This window comes from Phascolarctos cinereus, unplaced genomic scaffold (genome assembly GCF_003287225.1).
Source record: "Phascolarctos cinereus isolate Bilbo 61053 unplaced genomic scaffold, phaCin_HiC Scaffold_4;HRSCAF=312, whole genome shotgun sequence".
NCBI classification, from domain to species: Eukaryota; Metazoa; Chordata; class Mammalia; order Diprotodontia; family Phascolarctidae; genus Phascolarctos; species Phascolarctos cinereus.
In genome coordinates this window covers 230339243-230364538 of record NW_027555847.1, presented here as the reverse complement: position 1 = coordinate 230364538, position 25296 = coordinate 230339243, and the positions used below count along the sequence as shown (strand labels likewise).

General features: G+C 39.3%; 1 protein-coding gene across 1 annotated transcript in view; it reads left to right on the top strand.

The window, feature by feature from the left end:
* PCSK5 (proprotein convertase subtilisin/kexin type 5) overlaps positions 1 to 25296 on the top strand; it is a 619005-nt gene that overhangs the window by 426647 nt on the left and 167062 nt on the right. The window contains 3 exon segments of the mRNA XM_021008523.2: positions 2312 to 2409; positions 3329 to 3458; positions 5003 to 5118. Coding sequence (XP_020864182.1) covers positions 2312 to 2409; positions 3329 to 3458; positions 5003 to 5118 — 344 coding nt within the window.

Genomic DNA, 25296 nt, shown 5'->3' with positions numbered 1-25296 from the left:
AAGCACTATTTCTTAAGCACCTGCTATACACAAAACACTCTGCTGTGTAATGGGAATATGAAAATGTTACAGATGATACAACCTCTATTCTTAAAGAGTCTACATAGGATGGCAGATGTTTAGCTGGAAGGGCCCCTTTAGAGATTATCCACCCAGCTCCCTCATTTACAGATGATGAAACAGAGTCACAAAGGTAGTAAATTATTGTGAGGATTTGAGTCCTCACACCCTCTGACTCCAAATTCTGCAGTCTTTCCACTGTGCCACTCTACCTTCTACAATCTACTAGCTCTCCTGCTGACCATCTATATGATTTAAGGCAAAGAGGTTCTTGCCAGCTCTGAAATAAATTAATAATAGCTAGTGTGAGCCAGTAGGGTAGCTAGGTGGTATAGTGGATAGAGTGCCAGGCTTGGAGTCAGAAATACTAATCTTTCTGAGTTCAAATCTGGTACATACCAGCTGTGTGACCCTGGGCAAGTCACTTAACCCTGTTTGCCTTAGTTTCCTCATTTGTAAAATGAGCTGGAGAAGGAAATGCCAAATTACTCCAGTATCTCTGCTAAGAAACGGGATCATGAAGAGTCAGATACAACTGAAGAATGACTGAACAACAACAACAAAGTATGAGCCAGTAATAGTTCTTGTTTCATTAGTGCTTAATGGTTTCTAAAGCACTTTCTTTACCTACCCTCTGAGGATGTATAGTGCAGGTATAGCCTACAGCACTCCAGACATCTCCTGACCAGGATAGATTACAGTGGGACTATCACTTCCTGAGGCCTGGCCCCCGTGTTCCTCTTCATGAAACCCTAAGATCATAGTAGCTGATAGGTCTTTAAAAATCTCAAGACCTATTTAAGAGATGAGGATTTTCTCAGTGGCTCCAATCACAAAGCAAGTGTTGGAAACGGTATTCAGCTATTCTGACTTCAAGTCCAAGATACCACACCTCCTCCCCAGCAGCTACTTCTATGCCTTCTGCTTTGATTAGTCTGAATCCTAAAATGCTCAGAGTTGATATAGGACTTAGAGGCAATCTAGTATAACCTAAACTTGGGTAAGAATCCTCCTCTCTATAATATACTTCTAATTGAGAAGGGGTTAGGGTAGGTTGGGGATCGTTACCTCCCATTCCACCTCTAATTGTTAGGAAAGTTTTCCCTCTATCAAGCCAAACGCTGGTTCTACAATCTTAACCAATTACTACTAGCTCCATTCTCTGGGCCTGAGAAGAACAAGTTTAATATCTCTCGAGATAGCTACTAGGGTCCCACTCAACACATCTTTTCTCCAAACTAATTATCCCCTTTTATTCAAATGATCCTCTCATGATATGATCCCAAGGCCATTCACCATCTTGGCTGCCCCTTTCTCTCCAGCTTATCAAAATCCTTTCTAAAATGTGATTATTAATGAACATACTATGGTGGATATTGTTTGACCAGAGCACAGACCAATGGGACTGTTACTTCTAGGGACCTTGATACTATTGCTCTGTTATTGCAATCTAAAACCACATTTGCTTACAGTCCTCTAAAACCCCAAGATCTTTTTCAGTAGAATTGCTATTTAGAACGATCTCCTTCAACCCTGCACTTAGAGGCACCAATCTATGAATAAACTGCAATTTCAAATATTGTATATTCAACCTTTCTATCTCCTGGAAATTTTCTCTTTTACCTAATTCAGGGATGGAGAACCTGTGAACTCAGGGACACATGTGGCCTCTAGGTCCTTCGATGTGGCCTTTTGACTGAGTCCAAGTTTTACAGAACAAATCCTTTTATTAAAGGGATTTGTTCTGTGAAGTTTAGATTCAGTCAAAGGCCTGTACTTGAGGACCTAAAAGGTCACATGTGGGCTTGAGGTTATAGGTTCCCCACCCCTGATCCCAGTCCTTGTCTTTTACCTAGAAGTTATTACACGGTGAGTCCAGGTGTAAAATATTGCCTCTCTTACCAACTCTTGGGTGAAGTGATTTTCATATTTGTGAAATATCTTATGAAAACTCTGGGTTGAAAGATGTTAACTAATTTCTACTCACTTCTAATGAAATGTGTTTCTAAATAAGCTTACTTAAGATAAGCTCACTTGCCACATCTGTGCACTTGCATGTCATTATAAGTCAAGATACAAGATGTTAGAAGCAGAGAAGGATACTAGTGAGATTTTCCTCCAACAAACCATCAGTGGACCTATTTCATCTCCGTTAGATGAACTTCCTTTCTTATAAACAAAGTCTTCCCTTTGCCATATCTTTGCCTTACTCCTGGTGGTCTTACAATGGCACCTCTAATTTCTGTACCAGCCTACATGGATCCCGATGTACTGTCACCTGTGAAGATGGGAAATACTACAGTGGAAAGGACTGTGAGCCATGCCACCGTTTCTGTGCCACCTGTTCCGGTAGGTGACTCCCAAGAGAGTGGATTTGGTCATTCTGGCTCTGGCACATCTTTGGTTTTATACAACACTGTTCTAGGTACAATGTAGGAAATCACCTTGAAAAACTAAGCAATCAATGCTAGAGGTGCCTGAAGGTGGGCTTCAAGGTACAGAGAGAAGAGCACTGGATTTGAGAGTCAATGGGTTCAAATGCTGGCTCCACCACTTATTTCCTCCTTAGCCTCCCTAGACCTCAGTTTCCTTATGGGTAAAATGAGGAGGTTAAGGATATTTAACATCCTTTCAAATTCCAAATCTATGATCCATGTGTGATCTCTGTGAGTAACATTTTTCTTCCAATTATCACTCAAAGATAAGTGCCTTAAGGAGCTAAATCGTGAAGTGGATAGAGTACCGCCCTGGAGTCAGGAAGATCTGAGTTCAAATATACTAGCTGTATGACCCTGGGCAAGTCACTTAATCCCAACTGCCTCCAAAAGAAAGAAAGAAAAGACTAATCAAAGACAAGTGCCTCAGATTCACAGATTCTTCAATTTTGACTTTCTCATTGAGAGTCCTATAGCCACAACCTCCCTGAATTTCTGTAGGGAATTAACAGTTTTATGGAGGTCTTCTTCACTTTTCCAACACATGTGTTTTTTTGTTGAGAGATGAATATTGGTTGTGGTTCTTGTCCTAAGTAGGAAATGTCCAGTTTAAAAAAAAAACAATAGTAATATTGATGATCTCCAAAGTGTCACTGAGAATTGTCAATATCTCTGCCTAGGTTATTTAGCAAAGCATACATTTCTCCAAAGTGCTGTGGCAGATCTTGGATTGTCTTAGGTTATCTTTACTAACCATTTGTAGGAAGTTTCTGTTCTGGAACTTTTGATGAAGCTGTCCTAATGATGACTTCCCTATTTCTCTTAATTTTAAGGGGCAGGAGCTGATACATGCATTACCTGCAGTGAGGGCTACTTCATGGAAGATGGGAAGTGTGTGCAGACCTGCAGTAATAGTTATTATTTTGACCACTCTTTAGAGAGTGGCTACAAATCCTGCAAAAGGTAAGGACATTTTTCCCTTTCAAATGGTATTATAGTAAACTGGGACTTTAGAATGATGAAACCAGTCAGAAATATTTAACATAGAAGCATTGGTTGAGAACTATACCTTTTATCTTAATCAGTCAATCAATATACATTTATTAAGCACTTACTATTTAATAATACCACCTACTTCACACGGTTGTTGTAAAGAGCAAATAAAATATAAGTAAAGAGCTTTTTAAAACTTAAAGCACTGATGTTGGCAGAGGGAGAGCCTAGTAGGGACAATGGGAAGCAAGGAATATTCCAATTCTCCCTACATGACCAAAAGAGTTGGGGGTGGGCTGGGGTGAGGTGGGGTTTATGAATTAAAGTGTAACCAGTTCTGGAGAGGGTGGCCAGGTTTGTGCTGTGATCAGGATTTAGCCAGGTCTCAGTATAAATGAAATAAGGTAGGAGTGAGAAAGGGGAGAGTTTGAGTTAAAAGCCAGTTGACATTGACATTTGAACAATTTTAGCCAAGGTGTCAGAATCACTGGGATGGGGAGATTATGACCAGGTGAGAATATGCTAAACATTGAGTTCAGGTAGGTTATCATTATTCTATGGGGACCATGAAGCTGATGTGAGGCTAGACAGGTGAACCAATAATGGAGAGTGATCAATGATTTTTTTTTCCAAGAGAAGGAGTGCAAAAAAAAACAAACCTTAAACTATTAAATAAATGTTTGTGATAGTGATGAGGTGGCAGGCACAGTGCTAGGCTCGGGAGGCTAGTAAGACAAAAATGAAACAGTACCTGCCCTCAGAGAACTTATATTCTAACAGGGAAGAAGACAAGAGGAACATAAATAAATACACAGATCATAGAGGCAACATAATAAAAACATGTATTTAGGGGAGGGAGGTCTCTAGGAGCTGGGAGATTAGGAAAAACTACATTTAATAAGGTCTGTGTTTATTTGCCTAGGCTTTTTCCCCATGCCTGGAATAGATTTCCTCCCCCCTTCTACGTTATAGAATTGCTAGTTGCCTTCAAGGATCACCCCAAGTGCTTCCTCATATACCAGGCCCATCCTGATCCTATCAGCCACTACTACCCTCTCCCTGGGCCCCTAGATTACTTTGTACATCATTTGGCATAGTTTTTTGTATTTACTTACCTGAGTATATATTGTTTCTCCCCAATAGAATGGAAGCTTCTGGAGGACAGGAATGGTTTCATTTTTGCCTTTTTATCCCTAGCACCTAGAATACAGCAGGCACTTAATGAATGCTTGTTGAATAAAAAATACTTGTTGAATAAAAGTAGGCTTTGAATTATGATCCTCTGAAGCCTTTGAAGTCCTGTTTCTCTGTTTCAAATATGCAAGATCTTGAAAACTCTTAAGGAAATTTCTACTTGCTATGTTTCCTGTAATATTGTTGAACTGAACAATTATTCTAAGAAAAGATTTTGTGTCATCTCCAAGTGGGGAATTTGGGGGAGATATCATTATGCTTGCCTTCTCCTAAGAGTCATATGAGATAAAATAATAATAAGTCATTATGTTGTTTCTTAGATGTGCTGCCAGCTGTCTGGCCTGCAGTGGTCCCGGAGACAGAAACTGTACCAGTTGCCCTAGTAATTATCTCTTAGATACAGGGGCCTGCGTCCTTGGAGCAATCTGTAAGGATGGTGAGTACTGGAGTTCTAATTTGATCTTCTGTGTGATCAGTTATGATCACTATAATGGGGAACCTCATGAAGTTTAAATTATGTTAAAGGGGTGATAGGCAGGGCAGGCTGATAAGATTGTGTTTTTTGATAGTTTGAAAGAGTGCTGTCAGCAATTAGTAAAAGCTTTCCACTGGTATTCTTACCTGTCATTCATCATCAAATAGTAATTTAAACTATAGAATGATAAAATGAATGAAAACTCTTACCTATAAACAGAAAATAAATCTATTTCCTCCATAAGGATGGAAAACTGATGGTAGCTGAAACATGCATAACCAAGAAAATGGAAAAAACAGGTCCTTTTGTTATTAAAACACTGGTTCAAGAATTCCCCAATTTATATTTGTACATCTTCACATGTCAAAAAAAAAGCATTCTCTGGTGTTTAGTTTTAGGACGTTTATCTGTTCTATTCAATAGCTTACATTCTGCAATATTTTATGCCTATAGAACATGTTGCAAAATTCTCCAATTGCCAAGCAAACAGACTAACAGACAGTCACCCAGAACAGAGGATAAAGCAATGGAAATAACAGAGAGGTTGAAATCTGATTCATTTAGTCATGATATTCTCTGAACACAAATTATTGATGTGGCTTGTGACCTTGAACAAATAATAATCACCTCTCTGGCCTCGATTTTCTCCTCTGTACAAAGTATCAAGACTCTAAGTTCTTTCTAGCTCTGACATTTTATGATTCTATAATTAACTTCCCATCTCTTACACAGACAAGTTCTGCCCAAGTTGGGATCTTAGTTTTGTGTCCTTATGGTTATACTGACAGTGTTTTGTAATGCTTCATCAAAGAATGGTATAGAAATAAGTGCCCTTGAACTTTCATACTTACAGTGTTGTATCATATACTTATGTCATCCTGGAAACAGTTAAACACAGCTTTGATATGGGGGGTGGGATCATGACTTTGAAAGACAATTCCACTTGACCATAATGAAGACATTGTGTCTTTTTTCTTTCCCTTCCTCTGACTGCTTTTCACCTCTGCCTGGAATTTTCATGAAGAGGCAATGAAAAATGCAATGTCATTCAATAAGCATTTAGTAAGCACCTACTGTGTGCCAGATAGTCTGAAGATACAAAGAAAGGCAGAAGACAGTACTGGCTCTCAAGGAGCTCACAGTCTATGAGTCTGTCCTGTTCCCAAGAGTTAAGCAGGGCTTTTTTTTTTCCTCTTTAAATGAGTGTCCCCCTCCTCTGAGAGATATAAAATTGAAAAGAGCCTGGGAAGAAACCAAAACTACCACCTCAGGTTCTATTTTGGAATCGTTTGGCAGAAGTTTCCATCTCTAGAACTGATTCTGATGTTTGCCTACACAATGCTTGGGTGAGAGACATGTGGCAAAGGAGCCTTGAAGGCTGTACAAATATATCCCCAACAGTTACATAGTACCAAAGGCATTTAAGCACGCATCTTTCGCCTTTAAAAAGGTGGGGAAGATGTCTCTACATCATCCACAAAGTATGGAGAAAGATACTTTGTCTTCTCTAGAAAAGTTTAGTGCTGTGACAGTCAAGCAGATTGGAAGAGGCCCACATCTCAAGCAGTCTGGGCCAAACTCAAGTTATTCTGAGCTACAGGCAGGCAGGAATTTTAATAGATTTTGAAAATCCAAGCCATACTCCTTGTGTTATCCTTGCCATGGAATGCACCCTTGCTGGTAAGCATATGAGCTAGGCTGGGATAATCTTGATAGGCTGGGAAGTTCCTTACTTAGGCAAAGTGGCACTGTGTAGATCAAAGTGAAAGAGGGAGCTGTACCATTTTGCATTGTTGAACCATTCAGAGCTGACAACACTGGAGACACCTCAGATTTTCCAAAACAAATTCACTTGCTGTTTGGAATTCATGGGTTTTTTTGTTTGTTTGTTTGTTTTCTTTCAAGTACATATGACTGTATGTTCTTTGACTCTAGATAATCCAAAATACGAAAATTCTTTGCTGTATTTATCACTGATTTCTGATTTATCCTTTCTCTAATCTGTTGTTTTTTGTTTTTTGTTTTTTGTTTTTCCTTTTCATAAAATGGATACCAATCACACACCCTGTCGGACTGCAATATCTCTTCTTGAAACAATGCTGTTGATTGAAATCACTTGGGGTGGACCAAATTTCCTTCTTGTTGACTGCTCCTGAATGGTTTCTTCCGACCCCTCCCTCCCCAAATCTACCTCTCTGACCAATCAAAACCTTCTTCCATGGGTGCGCACCATGCTGTCTACGTCTCCAACTCCCCTCCCTTTCTTGCTGGCCCTTCCTGGAATAGCAACGGAAGAATCGTGGGCCGAGGGCAGCTTTTGTATGCTAGTCAAAAAGAACAACCTCTGTCAGCGGAAGGTCCTTCAGCAACTCTGTTGTAAAACTTGTACATATCAAGGCTGAGCAGGCCACTACCCAGAATCCCTCTGTTCCTGTAGACTTCTAGATTAATCCATATTATTATTATTATTAAAAAAAAAAGAAAAAGAAAAAGAAAAACAAGAAAGCCACCGCTCTCTCTTTTCTCGCTCTTATTCTCTCTCTCAAGTTTGTGCTGGGAGATGGTGAACTGTTTTGTCAGAACTTAAATGAAAAAGAAAAAAAAAACTACAACAAGCCTACCTTTTATAACTGGGCACTTGGTGCTAAGCGCCCAGAATCACAGAGTCAGTATTGTGTGGTGACCAAAGCATTTGATGCCAAAATTGAAGGTTAAACTAACGATTTGATTTCCTGTCAACTTCAGAGTTTCCTTGTTTTTGGAGGCCCTTTCCTCCCTCCACCCTACCCTCTCTTTTTCTTGCCTGTTTCCCCTCTGAGATGATGAAAGACGTGTTTCGAGAGTACTCGACAGGTTGACGTGGATTAAAACAGAATAAATGCTCCCATTGGTCTTCTGTGTGCGTGTGTCCGTAGTCGGGGGAGGGGGGAAACTTCAGGAAAGAAAGCATGAGAGAATAATGATCACGCAGAAGAGCTATACCCGTGTCTCTCGGCCAGAGTCTTTCCAAGGTGAAAATTGACACTCGCCCACTGTCATCTACTTCATGTGCTATGTACTGGGTTTTTTCTTTTCTTTCGTTTTAATTTACTTACTTGAACGGTCTGCTCGTGGCTTCCTGTTTGAAGGAAATGGGAGCCAAACATGGGAACAAAGGAACGGAATGGTCCTCCTGGGTTTCACCAGGGGCAGGTTTGCTGCTATTGGTTTAACTGTATCTCTTTGGGAGCTTTTTAACACAAATTCCATAACATTCAACAAATACCGTTGAATTGAGTGATCTCTGTTCATGTTTCAAATCAGCAAGGTCAACCTCACCATTGAATGAAGCTCTTAGAGCATCAACCGTCTTCACTAGCCCCCTCCACCCCAAAATACCAGCGTTATACACCATGGTATCTATGTTGTCGTACTGGCATAAATTTTTCCAGAACCTAATTTGGTTATACTAGTTGGGAGTGGGGAAAGTGAGGAGGAAAGAATGTAAAAAAAAATTATCTTTCCAAATTGGACCAGCATGCTAGGAGGTATATGATAAAGGGACTTTCTTCTTAGAATCAACAAGTTTGGTTTTTTTTTTAACTTTCTGTATTTTTAATGAATGACATAATAATTTTCAAGCTTGTGCCCAATATGGCCAGGTAATTCATTCAAATGGTGCTGTTTTTTTCCCCCTCTTGTTATCTGAAGAAAACACATCTGGAAAATAGTATGTTGGTGGCATAATTGTACCCTCCCCCCCCCACCAATTCTGGTATTCTGTCACTTGTATCTGTTCCTCCTTAACCTTGTCATGATCTAGTTCTTACCTGAGCATTCTCATGGTCCCCAGTTTGCTGGGCATTTCCTTTCTTGTGGTTTTTTCTCACTTCCTTTACACATTACAGAAACCAGCAAACTAAACATCAGAGAAAAAAAAATATTTTGGGTCAATTGACAGAATTAGAAGAAGTCAAATACAACCTCTTGTCACTTCCAAGTTTCTCAGTTTGAAGAGATCTCTACAAATTGAAAGAGGGCTACATTTCAGAGAACATAGCTGGATTTTAAGTTTCTCTCTCTCATTTTTTTAACATACCAAAATTAGACTGTGCACTTGGGGTTTTTTGTGATTGTTTTTTTTCCTCTTTAAAGTTGGGGTAAAGGAAGGGCTTTTTTTTTAACCTGGGAGCTATCAGGTAGCTATCTGCTCTCTGCTTCTTAACACCTTGAATCCTTAGAATAACTGGCCTTTGTATCTGTGAGAAGGAAATAAAATGAGTCAAAAATCAATCCATCGTTGTGGTGAAACAGAGGTGTACAACACTAAAGTTTCCATCTAAATAATCAGGATGCCATTTCTGTGTTTCAGTGACAGAATGGATTTTTTGATAGTATTTTATTACTGCTAAGCCACATTTCAAATTTAACAAAAAAAACCACTTGTTATATTTTAATGGCATTAAAAACATATGGAGTCACATATCAACTTATGAAGAACTAGAGAAGCAATAGGTTTCATTAATTTGTTTTCCATTTGTGATACTGTAGGCCACATCTGGCTTTAGGAAAGCAGGGATGAAACTTGCAAAAGCAGAACACAGGCTTAAATTTGCAGGTACCCACCTGTCTAGAACTATAGACAAATGTAACTAAGAACATAAAATGATGTCAAGAGAATATCCCAAGCCAACATCGTTTTTGTTTTGTTTGAAGAATCCATTTAGCTAAAGTAGTTTATGATCATTTGGAGCTCAAAGTTGATGTGATTAGAAAGGCAATAAATTATGACTTTTATCTGGGGAAAGCACAGTCACTGTGAAAGCTATGGAACCCCACCCATACCCGCTTCATTTCCAATAGACCATTCAGATTTTGAGTATATTTATACTGGTTTAAGTACTAGTCTGTTACTGCCTCATTTCTCTACATAACATTATTAACTAGAACATAATGCTTTCAAAGTTTAAGTTAATGTTTTATATATATTATGTATAAATATATATATATTCATAATTGAGATATAATTATGTAATGAATAGCAAAGAATTTGTTTGAATACTTAACAAATGCCTCTAACATTATTATAGAGACAAAAATTCATATCCACTGTTTCCTTTTTCTTTTTTTTAAGCTAGTGACCCATTGTTAAATCCAAATTCATTTTTATTGAGAAACAAAATACTGTACATGTGTAAAATGTTCAGTTGTTTTTTGTAAAATATAGTAGAAATGTTGTAATTGATACTGGCCAAAATCAATGTTATTCCATATTTTATTTTTTCTATTAAATTAACCTGAGTTCCTGTTCATTTGATCTGTTTATAAAACCATATATTTAGGGGATGTGGTTTTGGAGGGGTGGGGAGGTCCTCTTTCTTTTAATTGGATTTGAAATGAAACAGGAAGGAAGGAAAAAAGAAAAAAAAAAGGAAAGAGGGAAGGAAGGAGAAAGAAAGAGGAAAGAAAAAGTAAAGGAGATTTGTCATATATCTAACTGAAACCCCTGGAAAGCAGACTATTCAAAACTCTCTAGAAGGCTCAGGCATGAGTTCTTTTCCATTAAAAAAAAATTTATATATGTTCTCCATCATACAGAGGTTGGCATCCACTCTATAGAACTTCCATGGCTTTTTTTTTCATTGTCTTCCACCTATTTCTTTCTGATGCTTCTTAAACTTTGTCCTTAATCACCACCGTCAGAAAATGGCAGAGCTTGAAATTGTCTGTCTGTCTGTCTACATGTCTACCTGTGTGTGTGTGTGTGTGTGTGTGTGTGTGTGTGTGTGTGTGTTGCTAGGAAGTGTCAAAATAACATATACATATGGGTTAATATATAATGCAAAGTTTATATTATATATGTATGTGAGTATATGGGGGAAGGGAGGTTTATATATCATGCAAAGTTATTTTGACATTTCCTAGCATCTGACTTGTTAAAACATTAAAACATTTAAGTAAGGCCCAAAAGTTAACCATGGATAATCAGATAAAGGCTTTGTATGAAATGCAGCTCTAATATAGACCTTATCACATGGTTCAGGAAATCAGTCTGTTCTAGAACTTATTGTCCAATGAGGGAGATTAGGCATGGACCCTTTAGTTCAGTTGTTAGTTCAATTAGACATCAAATTCAAATAGAAAGAGATATTGACTCAGAAAACCACAAATTAACATTATCTATGATGTATTATAGTTTTATTTATTTTGTTAAACATTTCCCAACTATGTTTTAATCTGGTCTGAGCTGCACTAGAAGGTTTTTGCAGGTGCAGGTGATAGCAAGCTAGACTCTGTGTTGGGGAAGAAAAATGAGAAGAAGTCAGCAACTGCAAACAGCAGTGAGCTGCCTTGTAGATGGGCAATGCAGATCATGCAATGATAGATTTGGAGCTGGAAAAGAAGAGAGTCTTTAAGTCTAATAGTTCTCATTTTACACAAACAGAAATGGAGACCCATAGAATTAAATGATTTGCCCAGGGACATACAACTAATAAGTATATGAGGTGGGATTCTAGCCCAAGTCTTCCTGACTCAAAGTCCCGTGTTCTATCCATATTCCAATGGGCTTATGGTGCTAGTGGGTGATTTGTTTTTGAGAAATGATACTGGAAACATGAAAAAGCAAGACTGAAGTTCAGGAGAGGATGAGCTCCAGGTACAGACCTGGCCATCACTCATCATTTAAAGGGAATAGTTGGGGCAGCTAGGTGGCATGGTGGATAGGGCACCGGCTCTGAAGTCAAGAGGACCTGAGTTCAAATCTGGCCTCAGACCAAACACTTGACACTTACTAGCTGTGTGACCCTGGGCAAGTTGCTTAACCCCAATTGCCTAAAAAAAAAAATTTAAATAAAGTGAATAGTTGAAATTTGTAGGAATGAGTAAGATAGAGAAGAGAATAACAATAACAGCATGAATAATATTTTAAAGTTTGCCAAATGCTTCTACAGATGTGTCTTTTGATCCTCACAAGCCTGTCAAGTAGGTTCTATTATTATCTCTCTTTTGCAGATGAGAAAACTGAGGCTAAAAGGTTAAGTAACTAGCCCACGTTCACACAGTAAGTAAGCGTCTTGGGCAGGCTTTGAACTCTGGTCTTCCTGACTCCCAACTCCAATACTCACTACTGTTCCACTCAGAAAGACTTAGCTCATGGCTAAGACATGAGCCTTGGAGAATGTGCAGCAAGACAACAAGCATTTATCTTCTCACTATGGTCAGACGGGGAGCATTTGATTCTAAATCAGTTCTTGACCTTCTGTGGAATCTTAAAGGAGACACTTGGCAGAACTGTAACTCAGTTTTCCCATCCACAGCATAGGTGATGGTGATTCCTTTCTTCTCTCCATTCCCAAGGTTGGCATAAAGATGGACTTGATGTCCTCAGGATCACAAAATTCCATAATTAGAAGGGACCTAGAGGTCCCTTCTCCCTTTTCCCTAAACCTGTAGCACAAATCCCCCTTGACAATATCCTTCCTGATTCCACCAAATAATTATCTAGCCTTTCTTTGAACACATCTAGTGATAGGAAGGCAGACCCTTCCATTTCCGGACGAGTCAAATTGTCTGGTCCAAAAATGTACCTGCCTGTAACTTCTACCAATTGGTCCTGATTTTACTGTCTAGGACCATGCAAAGTGAGCCTCCACATAACATCTGATTTTTAAATCAACAACATATGATTACAATCACATTTTCTCTGAGTCTATTCTTCTCAAAGCTAAACCCTTTATCTTATTTCAAACCTTCCTTATATGACTTGGTTTGAAAGCTCTTCACCATTCCAATTGCCCTCTTCTGGACACTTTCTATCTTATTGATGTACTTCCAAAAGATGTGGCTCCCAGAACTGATCACAGTACTCCAGTTGTGATCTGATTAGGGAAAAATATAATGATAGTGTCATCTCCTTTATTTTATGAAAATAAATTTTGTTAATGTGTCTTAAGATCCTATTAGCTTATTTGACAGCGGTGCCATTGTTGACTCAAACTGAGCTTCCAATCTTTTAAAATAAAACATTTTTATATGAACTGTCTTTAAATCATGTGTAGCCAAATCTATACTTGGAGGTGATCTTTTCAATCAAAGTATTGGATTTTACATTTGTTCTAGCTAAACTTGATCTTTCTTGATTTTAGCCCATTATTCTAGTCTGTCATGATCTTTTAGATCCCAGTTATCTCATCCTGTTAGCTGTCTCTCCCAGGACGGGTCATTTTAGAATTTGATAAATATGCCATCCATGATTTCACTCAGCCCATTAAAAAAAAAAAGCTTTACATTGCAGAGCTCTATGGTACCCCATGGAGATGTAATTCCAGGTTGCTGTCAATCTATGGTTTCAGTAAAATACCTAATGTTTTCTAGCTTGCTGTTGCTAAGATTTGATTTCTAAGAACTTAAAATCTAACGCTCTCCAAATACTTCAAACCTTCAACATGTTAAGTTTGACACAGAAATAAAATGTATTATAATTACGAAGTGGTCTCGTGAGGGAATGGTCTGTTGCTGCATTGTTGACTCATTCTGAGTCCCTTAAAACCTCCAAGGTATTTTTTTTAACCATGAACTTTATCAAATTGATTTTTAATCCAAAGGCAGGCTTTTATGCTTAACTCTAGTAAATTTCATCTTTTAAAAATTTAACCTGGGGGTAGCTAGGTGGCACAATGAATAGAGCACTAGCCCTGGATTCAGGAGGATCTGAGTTCAAATGCAGCCTCAGACACACAACACTTACTAGCTGTGTGACCCTGGGCAAGTCACTTAACCCCATTGCCAAACCAAAAAGAAAAAAAAAACTAGCCCATTGTTCTGGCCTGTCAGAATCCTTTTGGACCTCCAGTTCTTTTTGGCTCTCCTTGGTTCAGTGAGTTTTGCCAGATCAAGGAATAACAATTAAATTCCAGAACTCCTCAGAAACCTTATGCCAGGCCCATATGACCACTGTGCACATTGTGAGAGGAGGAAATGTCCTATTTTGCATCCCTAGAGTTGCACCCTTTTTAAAATTTAAGCATTAGAGAAAATGAGTTGGCTACTTCCATTATCAGTGAAACACAACACTGTTAATGTTCCTTACAAAATTAGAGAAGGCATAGAGTGTACTACTTTTCTGGCCTCTGCGCCAGGACTTTGTCTCTCCTGGACCACACAAATATTTTTAAGATCTTACTCTATATATCCTTCCAAATTGTTTGTTGGAAATAGTCCTTTTGTGGGCAGGTACGTAGAATCCCCGAGTTCTAATACTGCTGTGCCGCTAAGTAGCTGTTGTTGCTATGAGCAAGTCACTCTCAGGCCCTCATCCTCATTTATAAAATGGTAGGGTTGAGCATCTAAGGTCTGATACATACCCCCCCCAAATGCATTCTTTCATTCAAAAAGCATTTATTAAGCACTTTCTAGGTGCCAAGGACTGTTCTAGGTGTTGAGAATACCAAGGCAAAAATAAAACAATTCCTGCCCTCAAGAGGCTTATGTTCTACTTGGGAAAATACACATATAAAGAAATACAAAGTAACTTCAGAAAGAAAGGCACTAACATTTGGGGAAACCAGGAAAGATGTCCTATAAGTGGTGGCATTTGAACTTAGCCTCGAAGGAACATAGGGATTTGAACTGATGATATTGAGGAGGAAGTATACTCCAGTCATGGGGGACAACCTATATAAAAGGACGGAGACATTAAGGTTGGAACAGCAAATAAAGAGTTTGTCTGGGCCATAGGGTGAATAAAGAAGAGCAACGTGAAACCAATCTGGAAAAAGAGGTTGGAGCTAGATTGTGAAGGACTTTGAAAATATTTGAAAAAAAAATAAAAGAAAAAAATTAAAAACCAGAAACATGCATGTGCTGCTGTACTTTGCGTTCAGATAGAGACAGGGACTAGATGTGTGATCTCACTGATATTGAGAGCTCATTGATAAAAGAAACTCTCCATAGCAAGGTGAGTCAACACCTGCAACTTAAGAGACCCGTCTAGAGCCCAGAGAGGTTAAATAATGCCCTGAGTCACACAGCCATTGTGACAGCAGCTTGACTTGAACCCAGGTTTTTCTGGCTTCAAGGCCAGCTCTTTTCCACAATGCCACATCGCCTCTCATATTCTAAACTGACAATGACAGGATCATTAACTTGGTGAAGCAGTTCCAAAGACCAAGATATCACATGTTGACCTCTTTCCCTCACTAGTCATCTCATCCTTTGGGGCTGACATAGTCTGATAGAACCAGCATCACTCTCCCTAGAGATCAGATCATGACTTTAAGAATGGAACTGTCCATAGTAAGACTGTGACTCTTTAAGCAGATGTTCAGGGCTCCTCCAGTGTTCCTATTCCTCTTCTTGGAACCCTCAGCTCTACCTAATGCAGTTCACCACTGCCTTCATCCAGTCCTGGCCTAGGTTAAGGTCATCCATCTTCCTTTCGCAGTGGCTAAGTGATCTGCCCAAGGTCCTCCCTCTTTCCTCTCTCCTCCACATAGAATGAGAGCCTGAGAACTAAGCTACCTCTTTTATCAGCCCATCCAGTAGGTATCCACACAGGTAATGAGTGGTTATTTCAAGAATTGATAACTCCATTCAGTCAGCTTAACGAAAGAACTGGGCACTCACTGGGGCTTGCCTCTGTAGAATAAGGTGTGCACTACAAGAGGCTGTCCGTATTTCCTCCTCAGCTTTGTTCCTGACCTGGCCTCAGCTGTGTCTGGCACAGGTACAAGGTTCTCTACTCAGCCAACAATTCCAAGGGCAGTAACATAAGCAAGAGGAGGCATGGCCTAACAGACCTGTTTTCAAAACTGGCATCGGGGCTATAGGACTTATCAGACATTATCTCCAACCTTCCATAAAAAAGAGAAAGTTTGTCCTCCCTTACCCTTGAAAGTGTCTAATGCCTCACGCAGAGTAGATGACAAATCAACAAGTATTCAACAATAATAAATTCTTAATTAACAAATTAAAAAATAATAGCAATTGTATGATGCTTTATGATTTGCAAATGACTTTCACATGTATTATATCATTTGATCCTCACAACAACCTTATGAAATGGGTGCTTTTATTATCCCCATTTCACAAATGAGGAAACTGAGTCAGAGAGGTTGAGTGACTTACCAAGGGTCACACAGCTAGTAAGTACCTAAGGGAGAATTTTAACTTAGGTCTTCCTGTTTCCAAGTCAAGGACTCTCTCCACTATGCCACCTAGCTTACCTAGGCATTTATTAAGTACCTATTGTGTGCCCGACACTATGGCTCTGCGGATATAAATATAGTAAGTGAAACAAATCCTGCTCCAAAGAATCCTATCTTCTAAGGAGGGAAACAAGGGCATATTTTAAGTATAAAATAAATATAAGGAGAGTAAGTACAAATAAAATAAATATAAAGAAAATAAATACAAAGTAGATCAATGCCAGGTGGTTTGGGAGGGAGGGCACTAGCAGTTGGGGCAGGTGGGACAGGAAAAGCTTCATGCAGAAGATGTTGCTTGACCTGCATCTTGAGGGAAAACAGGGATTCTATGAGGTGAGGCTGCAATCAAGGTAGGGGTCGGGGATGGATGTGCAAAGGCACAGAGGAAAGGAGAGGCCAACTGGGTTGGATAGAAGTGTAGGGGAAGGAAAGAAATATGCAATGAAGCTGGAAAGATAGTTTGGGACAGAGTTCTAAAGGGCTTCCAGAGCTAAACAGAGACATTTCTATTTGAATCTAGAGGGAACAGGGAAACCCTGGAATTTACTGAGTAAGAGAGTGGCATGGTGAGATCTGTGTTTATGGAATGTTTCAATGCTTGTGTCGAACTGGATTGACTTGGGACTGTGCAAAGAGTGCTCTAGGTCTATAATTTACTGATTTATTCACCTTTCCTCCTCCAATTCAATCAAAGAATCATAAATTGAAAGCTGGAAGGGACCTCCAAAGCCATTTACGCAGTCCCCTCATTGGACAGATGAGATAACTGAGGTTCGAAGAGGGTGACTCCATGCAGGTTGTGAGTGACATAACATCTCTCTTTTTCCATTAACCTAGAGGAGGAGAGTTTACAAAGGATAAAGTAAAGTTTCCCTGAAATAACTAAACACCAGGCAATGACCCGTTGTGATTCTGATCTCTCAGTAATGTCACATTGGGGCAGCAAGGCCATATCACTTAGTTAGTGAGATCAAGATTAATGACCTGTGTTGTTCAATTGGGGATATAGGAGATCAGAACCCATATGTAGCTTTGCTTGTGGAAGAAATTCGGTACAGATGAAAGAATGCTAGATTTGGAGTCAAGGGACCTGGAAGAGCCTTCTGATGCCACCAGCCCCACTGATACAGACACTCATCTCCACACACCTACATTATTGCAATAGCGACTGCAAGTGGGTCTGCCTGTCCCAAGTCTCTGCTCTATCCTCCACTCAGCTTTCAAAGTAATCTTCTGCTCCTGCTTACTTTTATGCTTATTCTGCATGCTTGTGTTTCAAGGGCTATTGAATCCACAGTGTTGTTGGAGTAAATTCCTGTGTAAGTAACTAGTGCCTATTAATCATAATTTTGTTTTGACTTGCAATTATTTTTTACACCTTGATTTTGATGATAGTCTTTGTTAACTTTAAAAAAACTTAGTGTCATTAAATGTTCTACTAATGTTTAAAAATAAACCAAAGTAATCTTCTGACTATAGTCAGTTCAGACCTGACTATGTCACCCCTCACCCCTACTCAATAAACTCTAGTCACTCCCTATTACCTCTAGAGTTAAATATAACCTAGCCCTTTCCTCACTTTCCACTCATTTTACCCCTCATTCCCCTTCAGGCACTCCATGATCCAGCAACACTGGCCTCCTTGCTCTTCCTCACACAAGACATTCCATCTCCTCATTCATGCAATTTCATTGACTGTCCTTCATATCTAGGGGAAGCTAGGTTGCACAGTGGTTAGAGCACTGGGCCTGCAGTCAAGAAGACCTGAGGTCAAATCTGGCCTCACACATTTACTAGCTGTGTGACCCTGGGCAAGTCACTTAACCCTGATTGCCTTGGTTTCCTCATCTGTAAAATAAGCTGGAGAAGGAAATGGCCAACCCCTCCTTTATGTCTAAGTGGCAGGGGAGAGGGAGAAAGAGAGAAGACCTTGGGAATAGTGGCAAAGTCTATAGAGTCAAGGGCATAGCCAACAAGGGGGAAAAAATCAATAAACATTTATCAAAAAAGTCACTAGATTTTTCTAGAAGAAGAAATTATCTCTTTTTTTATTTTTATGGAAATCTTTATCAGTAAGACAAGAGCTGACATTTTCTGAACTAGTTGAAGTAGGGAGAAGTCAGGGTTGAGATATCTGGAAGGAAAGGGCAGTGAAGATGACATTGGTAAGTGGATCTAAAGGACATAGGAAAATTCTGATTGCCTGATGGAAGGGACTGTCTTATGTGTGTATACTCATTGCCTGACGTATAGGAAACATTTAATGCTTATTGATTGATGTGAGGAAGCTATTTTAAAATAATACTTTTGAGTAGCCTTTCTGGATTGACCATAGAAGGAAATTTTAGTCCTTCATGACCAGGCCTTCCTCAAGGGGCAAGACACCAAGCATGGGCTTTTTCTGTGAGATCCTCTCACCTATACCACCTTCTTAGAAACTGCAAATGAAAGAATAAGGAAGCAGAGACCTTATCCTCAGCTGGCTCATACCCAGCACAGCTGAAACATATTATAAACATATCAAATAAAAGCAGCTACTGTATGGCAACAGGTTTTTGAAATCCCATGCTAAAGCCAGGTCGACTGCTGGCCTCTGGCCAAAGGCCGAACATGGAGGTGTTTGAATGGGTGACTGCAACCTGAACCACATCAACTGGAAATATGTTGGTAGAGAAGGTAAGAAAATCTGCTAATGGACCAATTTAAGACTTTCTTAATAAGCCAATCCAAGGTATGCCTTTAGATTTACCCTTATTGTCACCTTGGTGCTGATTAGCTAAATGAAACCAGATTTTCCACCAAAATTCTAATCCCTAATTTGTAAGCATTTATTAAATGCCTACATTGCACAAGGCACTGTACTAGCCTTGGAAAAGCCACAACAAGGATAGGGTGACCAGAGCTCTATACCAGGGCACCAGAATTCATCAGACATCCCTTTCAATTTTTTCTTTTAAAAAAATCCTAAAATTTTGTTTTCATTTTTCTAAACAGCCGGATCACTGCTCTCCTTTCCCTAGCAAATAATAAAAAAGAAGAAGAAAAGGAATTCAGCAATGGCTTAATGGAATAGCACTGGAGTAAAAGGACCTAAATACAAATCCTTCTTTTGATGTTCATTGGTTGAAGTAGGTGATTTCTGAAGTCCCTTCCAACATTGGACTAGATAGATGGCTTCTGAGTTCTAGACCTATGGATCTTATGATCAACTGAGTCAGATGGCATATGCAATGTTCAATACCCACTGTCCACTATCTGCAAAAAAAAAAAGTGATAGAGAAGACAAACTTTCTTCAGTAACATAGAAATAAAATAGCTTAGCACCTAATTAGCAAGAATTATAAAATACAAAGAGAAATTCCCAGCTGGCCCACTTCCCATATTGATCCTACCCCAGATGAGTTCCTGCTCACCTCCATTTTTGCTGCATCTCAGGATTGCCTTTTCCATTACACCTTGTGACCCCAGTTAATCCTTCCACAGGAACAACTATATTTGTCTTAATGAGTTGTGAAGGTACCTTTGGTAAGGTTTGTCCCAGACATGTTTTTTTTTTGAAGCTTTTCTCTGGTGCCAAAAGAGGTACTGGAGATACAGAGACAAAAATGGCCAAAAAATAATGTAATTGGCTTACTCATTGTCATTTTAAGACCATAGATGTGTTTCGTACACAGTAAAGAGTGTTGATCAATTTCAAAAGGGCAACTTCCATCTTTTATATGATTGATTCAACTTTGGCTAACACAGGAAGCCTTTGCCCATTCCTCCCTTAATGCTAGTGCCTTCCCTCTGTTTATTGTGTCCAATTTATCCTGTATGTAGTTTGTTTATATATAGTTCAAATATAGCATATTGTTAAATATGACATGTCTCCCCTTGTCAACATAGCATGCTATTTCCTCCACTCAACAATGAGCTCCTTGAAGCTGGGGATTATCTATTACCTTTCTTTGTATTTCAAGCACATAGCAAAGAAGGTGCTTAATAAATACTTTTTGACTTACTGTGTGACCCTTCAGCAAGCTACTCAACCTGTCTGGGCCTCAGTTTCCTCATCTGTCAAATAAAGGAATAAATGACTTCTAAGATGCTTTCCAGCTCTAAATCTATGAACCTATCATCCCATGGCATTTATAAACCTATATCTCTTCCACTCACTTATCTATGTCCTATCAGTCATCCCTAGTGACCCATTGATTCTAGCTATCTGTGGGGCCTCTGATAGACTTCAATCTCCTTTGGTCATTCTAGAAAGGGCTTTGGTTTCTGAGAAGCCTTAGCTGGACAGAAAGGGCTCTACTCACAGATACCCTCAGTACCTACTGGCTACTTGCTACCAGGAACCTGTGAAATGTTGGGGGTCATAAAAAGGTATGTTATTATAGCTGCTAAAGCCTGCTGGTGCCTAGGAAGAGGAAGGGCTAGTGAAGCCTCTGTGACTCAACCAATTTGGCTATCCCACGCACCAAGGCAACTTGCAACTGACTTTCTGATCACTGGATTGCTGGTTCGAGAGAATGGTATAACGGTTAGAGTGCTTGATGTGCAGGCCAGAAGACCTTATCTGAAACCTGCCTCAGATACCTACCATCTTTATGACCCTGGGTAAGTCACCAAATCCCTCTGCAACTCAGTTTCCTCATATGTACAATGGAGATGATAGCGCCTACATCAAAGGGTTGTTGTGAGGCTCAGAAGAGATGATGTTAATTGCTTTGTAAAAGCTAAAGTCCATTATTATTTATCAAAGTATAAGTGTGAGTGCATAAAACTGGGGAATAGCTGGTGTTTAAAAAAACAGATGACTTAAAGGCATGACTATTGTGTAGATGAAAATTTTGATTTTCTTGAACTTGTGCCAAGTTTCAGAGGATTTGGTGAAGGGAGAAGAAGCCCTCAAAATACTGTTGGTATACACTGTAAAGGTCAAGGTGCCATATTAAATTAGCCTCATGGTGGCATTACTTTTGTGATTAGCATTAAAAAGCTAATCACTTTTGTATTTTATTACTTTGTTTGGAGGACTGTACTCTAAAAACTTCATCCTTGTAGTTTTTCGTCTCCCCATCCCCAAGTCTCCCAAACACTGAAGGATGAACAAGAGCATAGGATGAGGAGTCAGATGACCTGAGTTTAAATCTCTGCCTTGCCACATAGAACCTATATGACTTCAGGCAAATCATTGAAACTTTCTGGGACTCAGTTTCCCCATCTACAAAATTCAGGGGTTAGATTCAATAACCTCTAAGATTCCTTCCAGGTCTAAAGGTACAATCTTATGAGCCTGCTCTGTTACATTCTTTTTTGTTATCACAATAATTACCCATCCAGGGGTAGCTAGGTGGCACAATGAATAGAGCATTGGCCCTGGAGTCAGGAGGACCTGAGTTCAAATCCAGCCTCAGACATATAACACTACCTAGCTATGTAACTCTGGGCAAGCCACTTAACCCCAATTGCCCTCACCAAAATAATAATAATAATAATAATAATAATTAATTATTATTATTATTATTATTATTATTATTATTATCCATCCAATAATTCCTTTCTTCACTTCCAGATCTCAGGAGTCTTTTTAATAAGACATGATGGTGCATACCTGTAATCTCTGCTACCAAGGAGGTTGATGCTGGGATCTCTTGCGTTTAGGAAATATAAGCTATAATGGGCTTAGCTGAACAGGTGTCTGCACTCCCTGAAGCACCAATATGGCAAGTCCAAGAAGCAGAGGGTCACCAGGATGCCTAAAGATAGGTGAACCAGCTCAGGTTGTAATCTGAGCAGGTCAAAGTTCTTATGCTGATCAGTAGTGGGATGGACCCATGAGTAGTCACTACCTTTCCAGCCTGGGGAAGGATAGGAAGACCTAGTCTAAGAATAATGATAATGATAATGAAGGTAATAATAACAATAACTGAAGCATATAACATTTTAAAGTTTGCAATTTATTTACATGTATCGGCTCATTTGAATCTCTCAAAAGCCCTATGACTTACATGTTATTATTATTATTATCATTCCCAATTTATAGATGAGGAAACTGAGTGAAGAGGTTAAGTGATTTGCCTAGGATCACAAGTCGAAAGTAGAAGATGAAACTAGGTCCCACATTCTAGCTATTATTACACCATGCAATTTCTCTTTCTTGACACTATTCCCACAGGTGGGAAGGGGATTGAAGATGGAGTGAAATTCTCCCATTCACAAATGAATCCATGAAGGAATTCAATTCCCTCTTTAAGTTTTAAGGATCTGACCTTAGATCCCTGAACCAGAAAGTTGAAGGAGGAAATAATTCTTGTTTCTGTTATTAAGTATCCTTTGAGGATCTCTGTAAAATAAGGGACTGACTTTCTAGATCCTTTCAAGGTCTTAGATTTATGAGTCCAATCCACCTAGAACCCATTTGAAATGATCTGAATTTCTCTGTTTCTTATAAAGGACTAAATGAGGTACAAAGAGGTGAGAAATCTCAAATGAGCATATGTGTACACACACACACACACACACACACACACACACACACACACACACACACACATTCTTCATGTTCTCCTTTTGTCTTTGTCCAGTTCTGTACTTTTTGTTTGATCCCGTCACAGTTTTGCTGTCTCCACCCCATGTACGTTCCCCCAAGGTATGAGCTATGTCTATTTAATTCACCTTTATTGGTGCTTAGAAGGATTGACTAAAAGGTGCTTAATAAAAACAAATGACAGGGATCTAACCATAAGTCTCCTGACTATTTCTCAGGCCAACTCTCCAGACAATTCTCCATCCCCATCTCTACGGAATGATAAGGCTTTATGTGTAATTTTCTGTTGATGTTTTATAAGATCATTAAAAACCAGAAATTCTCACCATAGCCTGCTCATCCCACTGGAATACCCAAAGCAGAAAGCAGAATTTCTTGCCTTACTCTGCCATCCTTTACAAGTTGTATCCCCACCCTTAAGTCAGTACCATCTCTGCAGGCAGAATTACTCCCAGGTTAGTGCACAGTCAGGACACCTGAAGTGCCATGGAAAGAGTTTTGGATTTGGAGTCAAGGACCAGGGCTGTCATGCCAGCTCCTCTATTTACTAACTATAATCCATTTAGCAAGTAACTTAACCTCCCCAAGTGTCAATTACAAGAACAAAAACAAAAAACAACAAGGATGATCCTGTTTGATAGTGAGTCATTTAAAAACATTTAAATTTTTTAAAAAATTAATGGCTTACTATGTGCCAGGTACTGTGCTAAGTGGTATGGATACAAATAAAAAGCAAAATTGGTCCCTGCCCTCAGGAAGCTTGCATTCTAACGGCGGAGACAATATGTAAATAAATAGGCACGTGCCAGATACATACAAAGTAGATGGAAAATAACCGTCAAAGGGCAGTGTTGAGTAGCTCTATTATCTACTTGTCAAGGACTGCAGTCAGCAGTCATAATAACTGAAATTTATGTAGTGCTTTAGTATTATATCTTTTTGTTGTTGTTGTTTGTCCATCATTCTCAAAGAGGACCAATGACATCACCAAGGATGGTATCTCGACTTTCTAATGAATTGTATTTAAGTGAGGCTCATTGTTTAGTCATTTTAGTCATGTCTCACTCTCTTTGACCCCATTCAGGGTTTTCTTGGCAGGCACTGTAGTGGTTTACCATTTCCTTCTCCAGCTCATTTTACAGATGAGGAAACTGAGGCAAAGAGGGTCAAATGACTTATATAGAATCACACAGCTAGTAAGTTTCTGAGACCAGATTTGAACTCAGGTCTTCCTGACTCTGAACCTGGCACTCTATCTACTATGCCACCTACCTGTCCTTAAGTGATGAAGAGCCCCACAAATTTATCAACCTCACTCTCTCCTCCAGAGTCATCAAAGTCCAATGGCAAGACAAGACTAGACATCCTGGTGACGGCCCCGGGTGCAGTGGATGCCCTTGGCTTCTCTAAATATAGATAGTTATTCCTTCCACATCAAGACTTTCCCCATTGTGGTTTTGATATATCACTGATCAGCACAAATTAAATGGGAATTTTGGAGGAGTTTTGTGGAAGCCACAGACATGCAAAGGCCAGCAGACAACACAGGAAAAGTTCTTTTTCATATAGTATTTTCACCTGACATTAACCTACATGTATCCTATGACTAAATACTTAACCCAAATTTTACAGTAAGGTACTATAAATACCCCATAAAAGCAAAAGAAAAAATTCAGACTTCTACTCTGGCACGAAGGGAAGGCCAAAACATTTTATGAGGATTTTCCAGATTGCAGGGTGAGGAGATGGAGGTGGGGGTGCTGTGTGCCTCTGATGTCCTCAATCTACAAGGACATATGCTATTTCCACCAATAGAATTTAAGCTCCTTCAGTACAGGAACTTATTCACTTTTGATTTTGTATACCCAGCACTTAGAACAGTTTTAGAAAGATCATATCCAGATTAATGGAGGGTAGTGTAAGAAATGACAAATGTAAAGAATAGGAAAAAAATGGGAAGACCTCAATGAATGAATGAGACATTTTCTTATCTACTCTGGTTAGAGTATGGGGACAAACCAGATTTCGTCTAGAGGAAGTGTTAGTGAGGAGCCTGGAAAATGAGACAAATGAGGTTTATTTGTACACACTGGAGATTTTTAGCCTAGAAAAAAAGGGGTTTCATAAATGTTTGTTGATTGAGTTTTTATAAATGTTGTTGTTTTTAATACACATTAGATACATGGGCCATGCACTTTGGGAGCCCCAGAGCACTAAGGGTGGTGAGTAAGGCCTCGGCAAGCCAGCCCTGGGAGAAGGCAGTGTCTTCACTGTCTAAATAGGAAATGAACTTCTAGCAGTCATCCACAACCCATAATAAACTCCACCTTGCAAATATCCCCAAGGCAAAGCCTCCTTCTTTTTCCCACTCCCCTCAGTCTCTTGGGGAGACTTTGTTTCCCCTTTGTTTTCTAC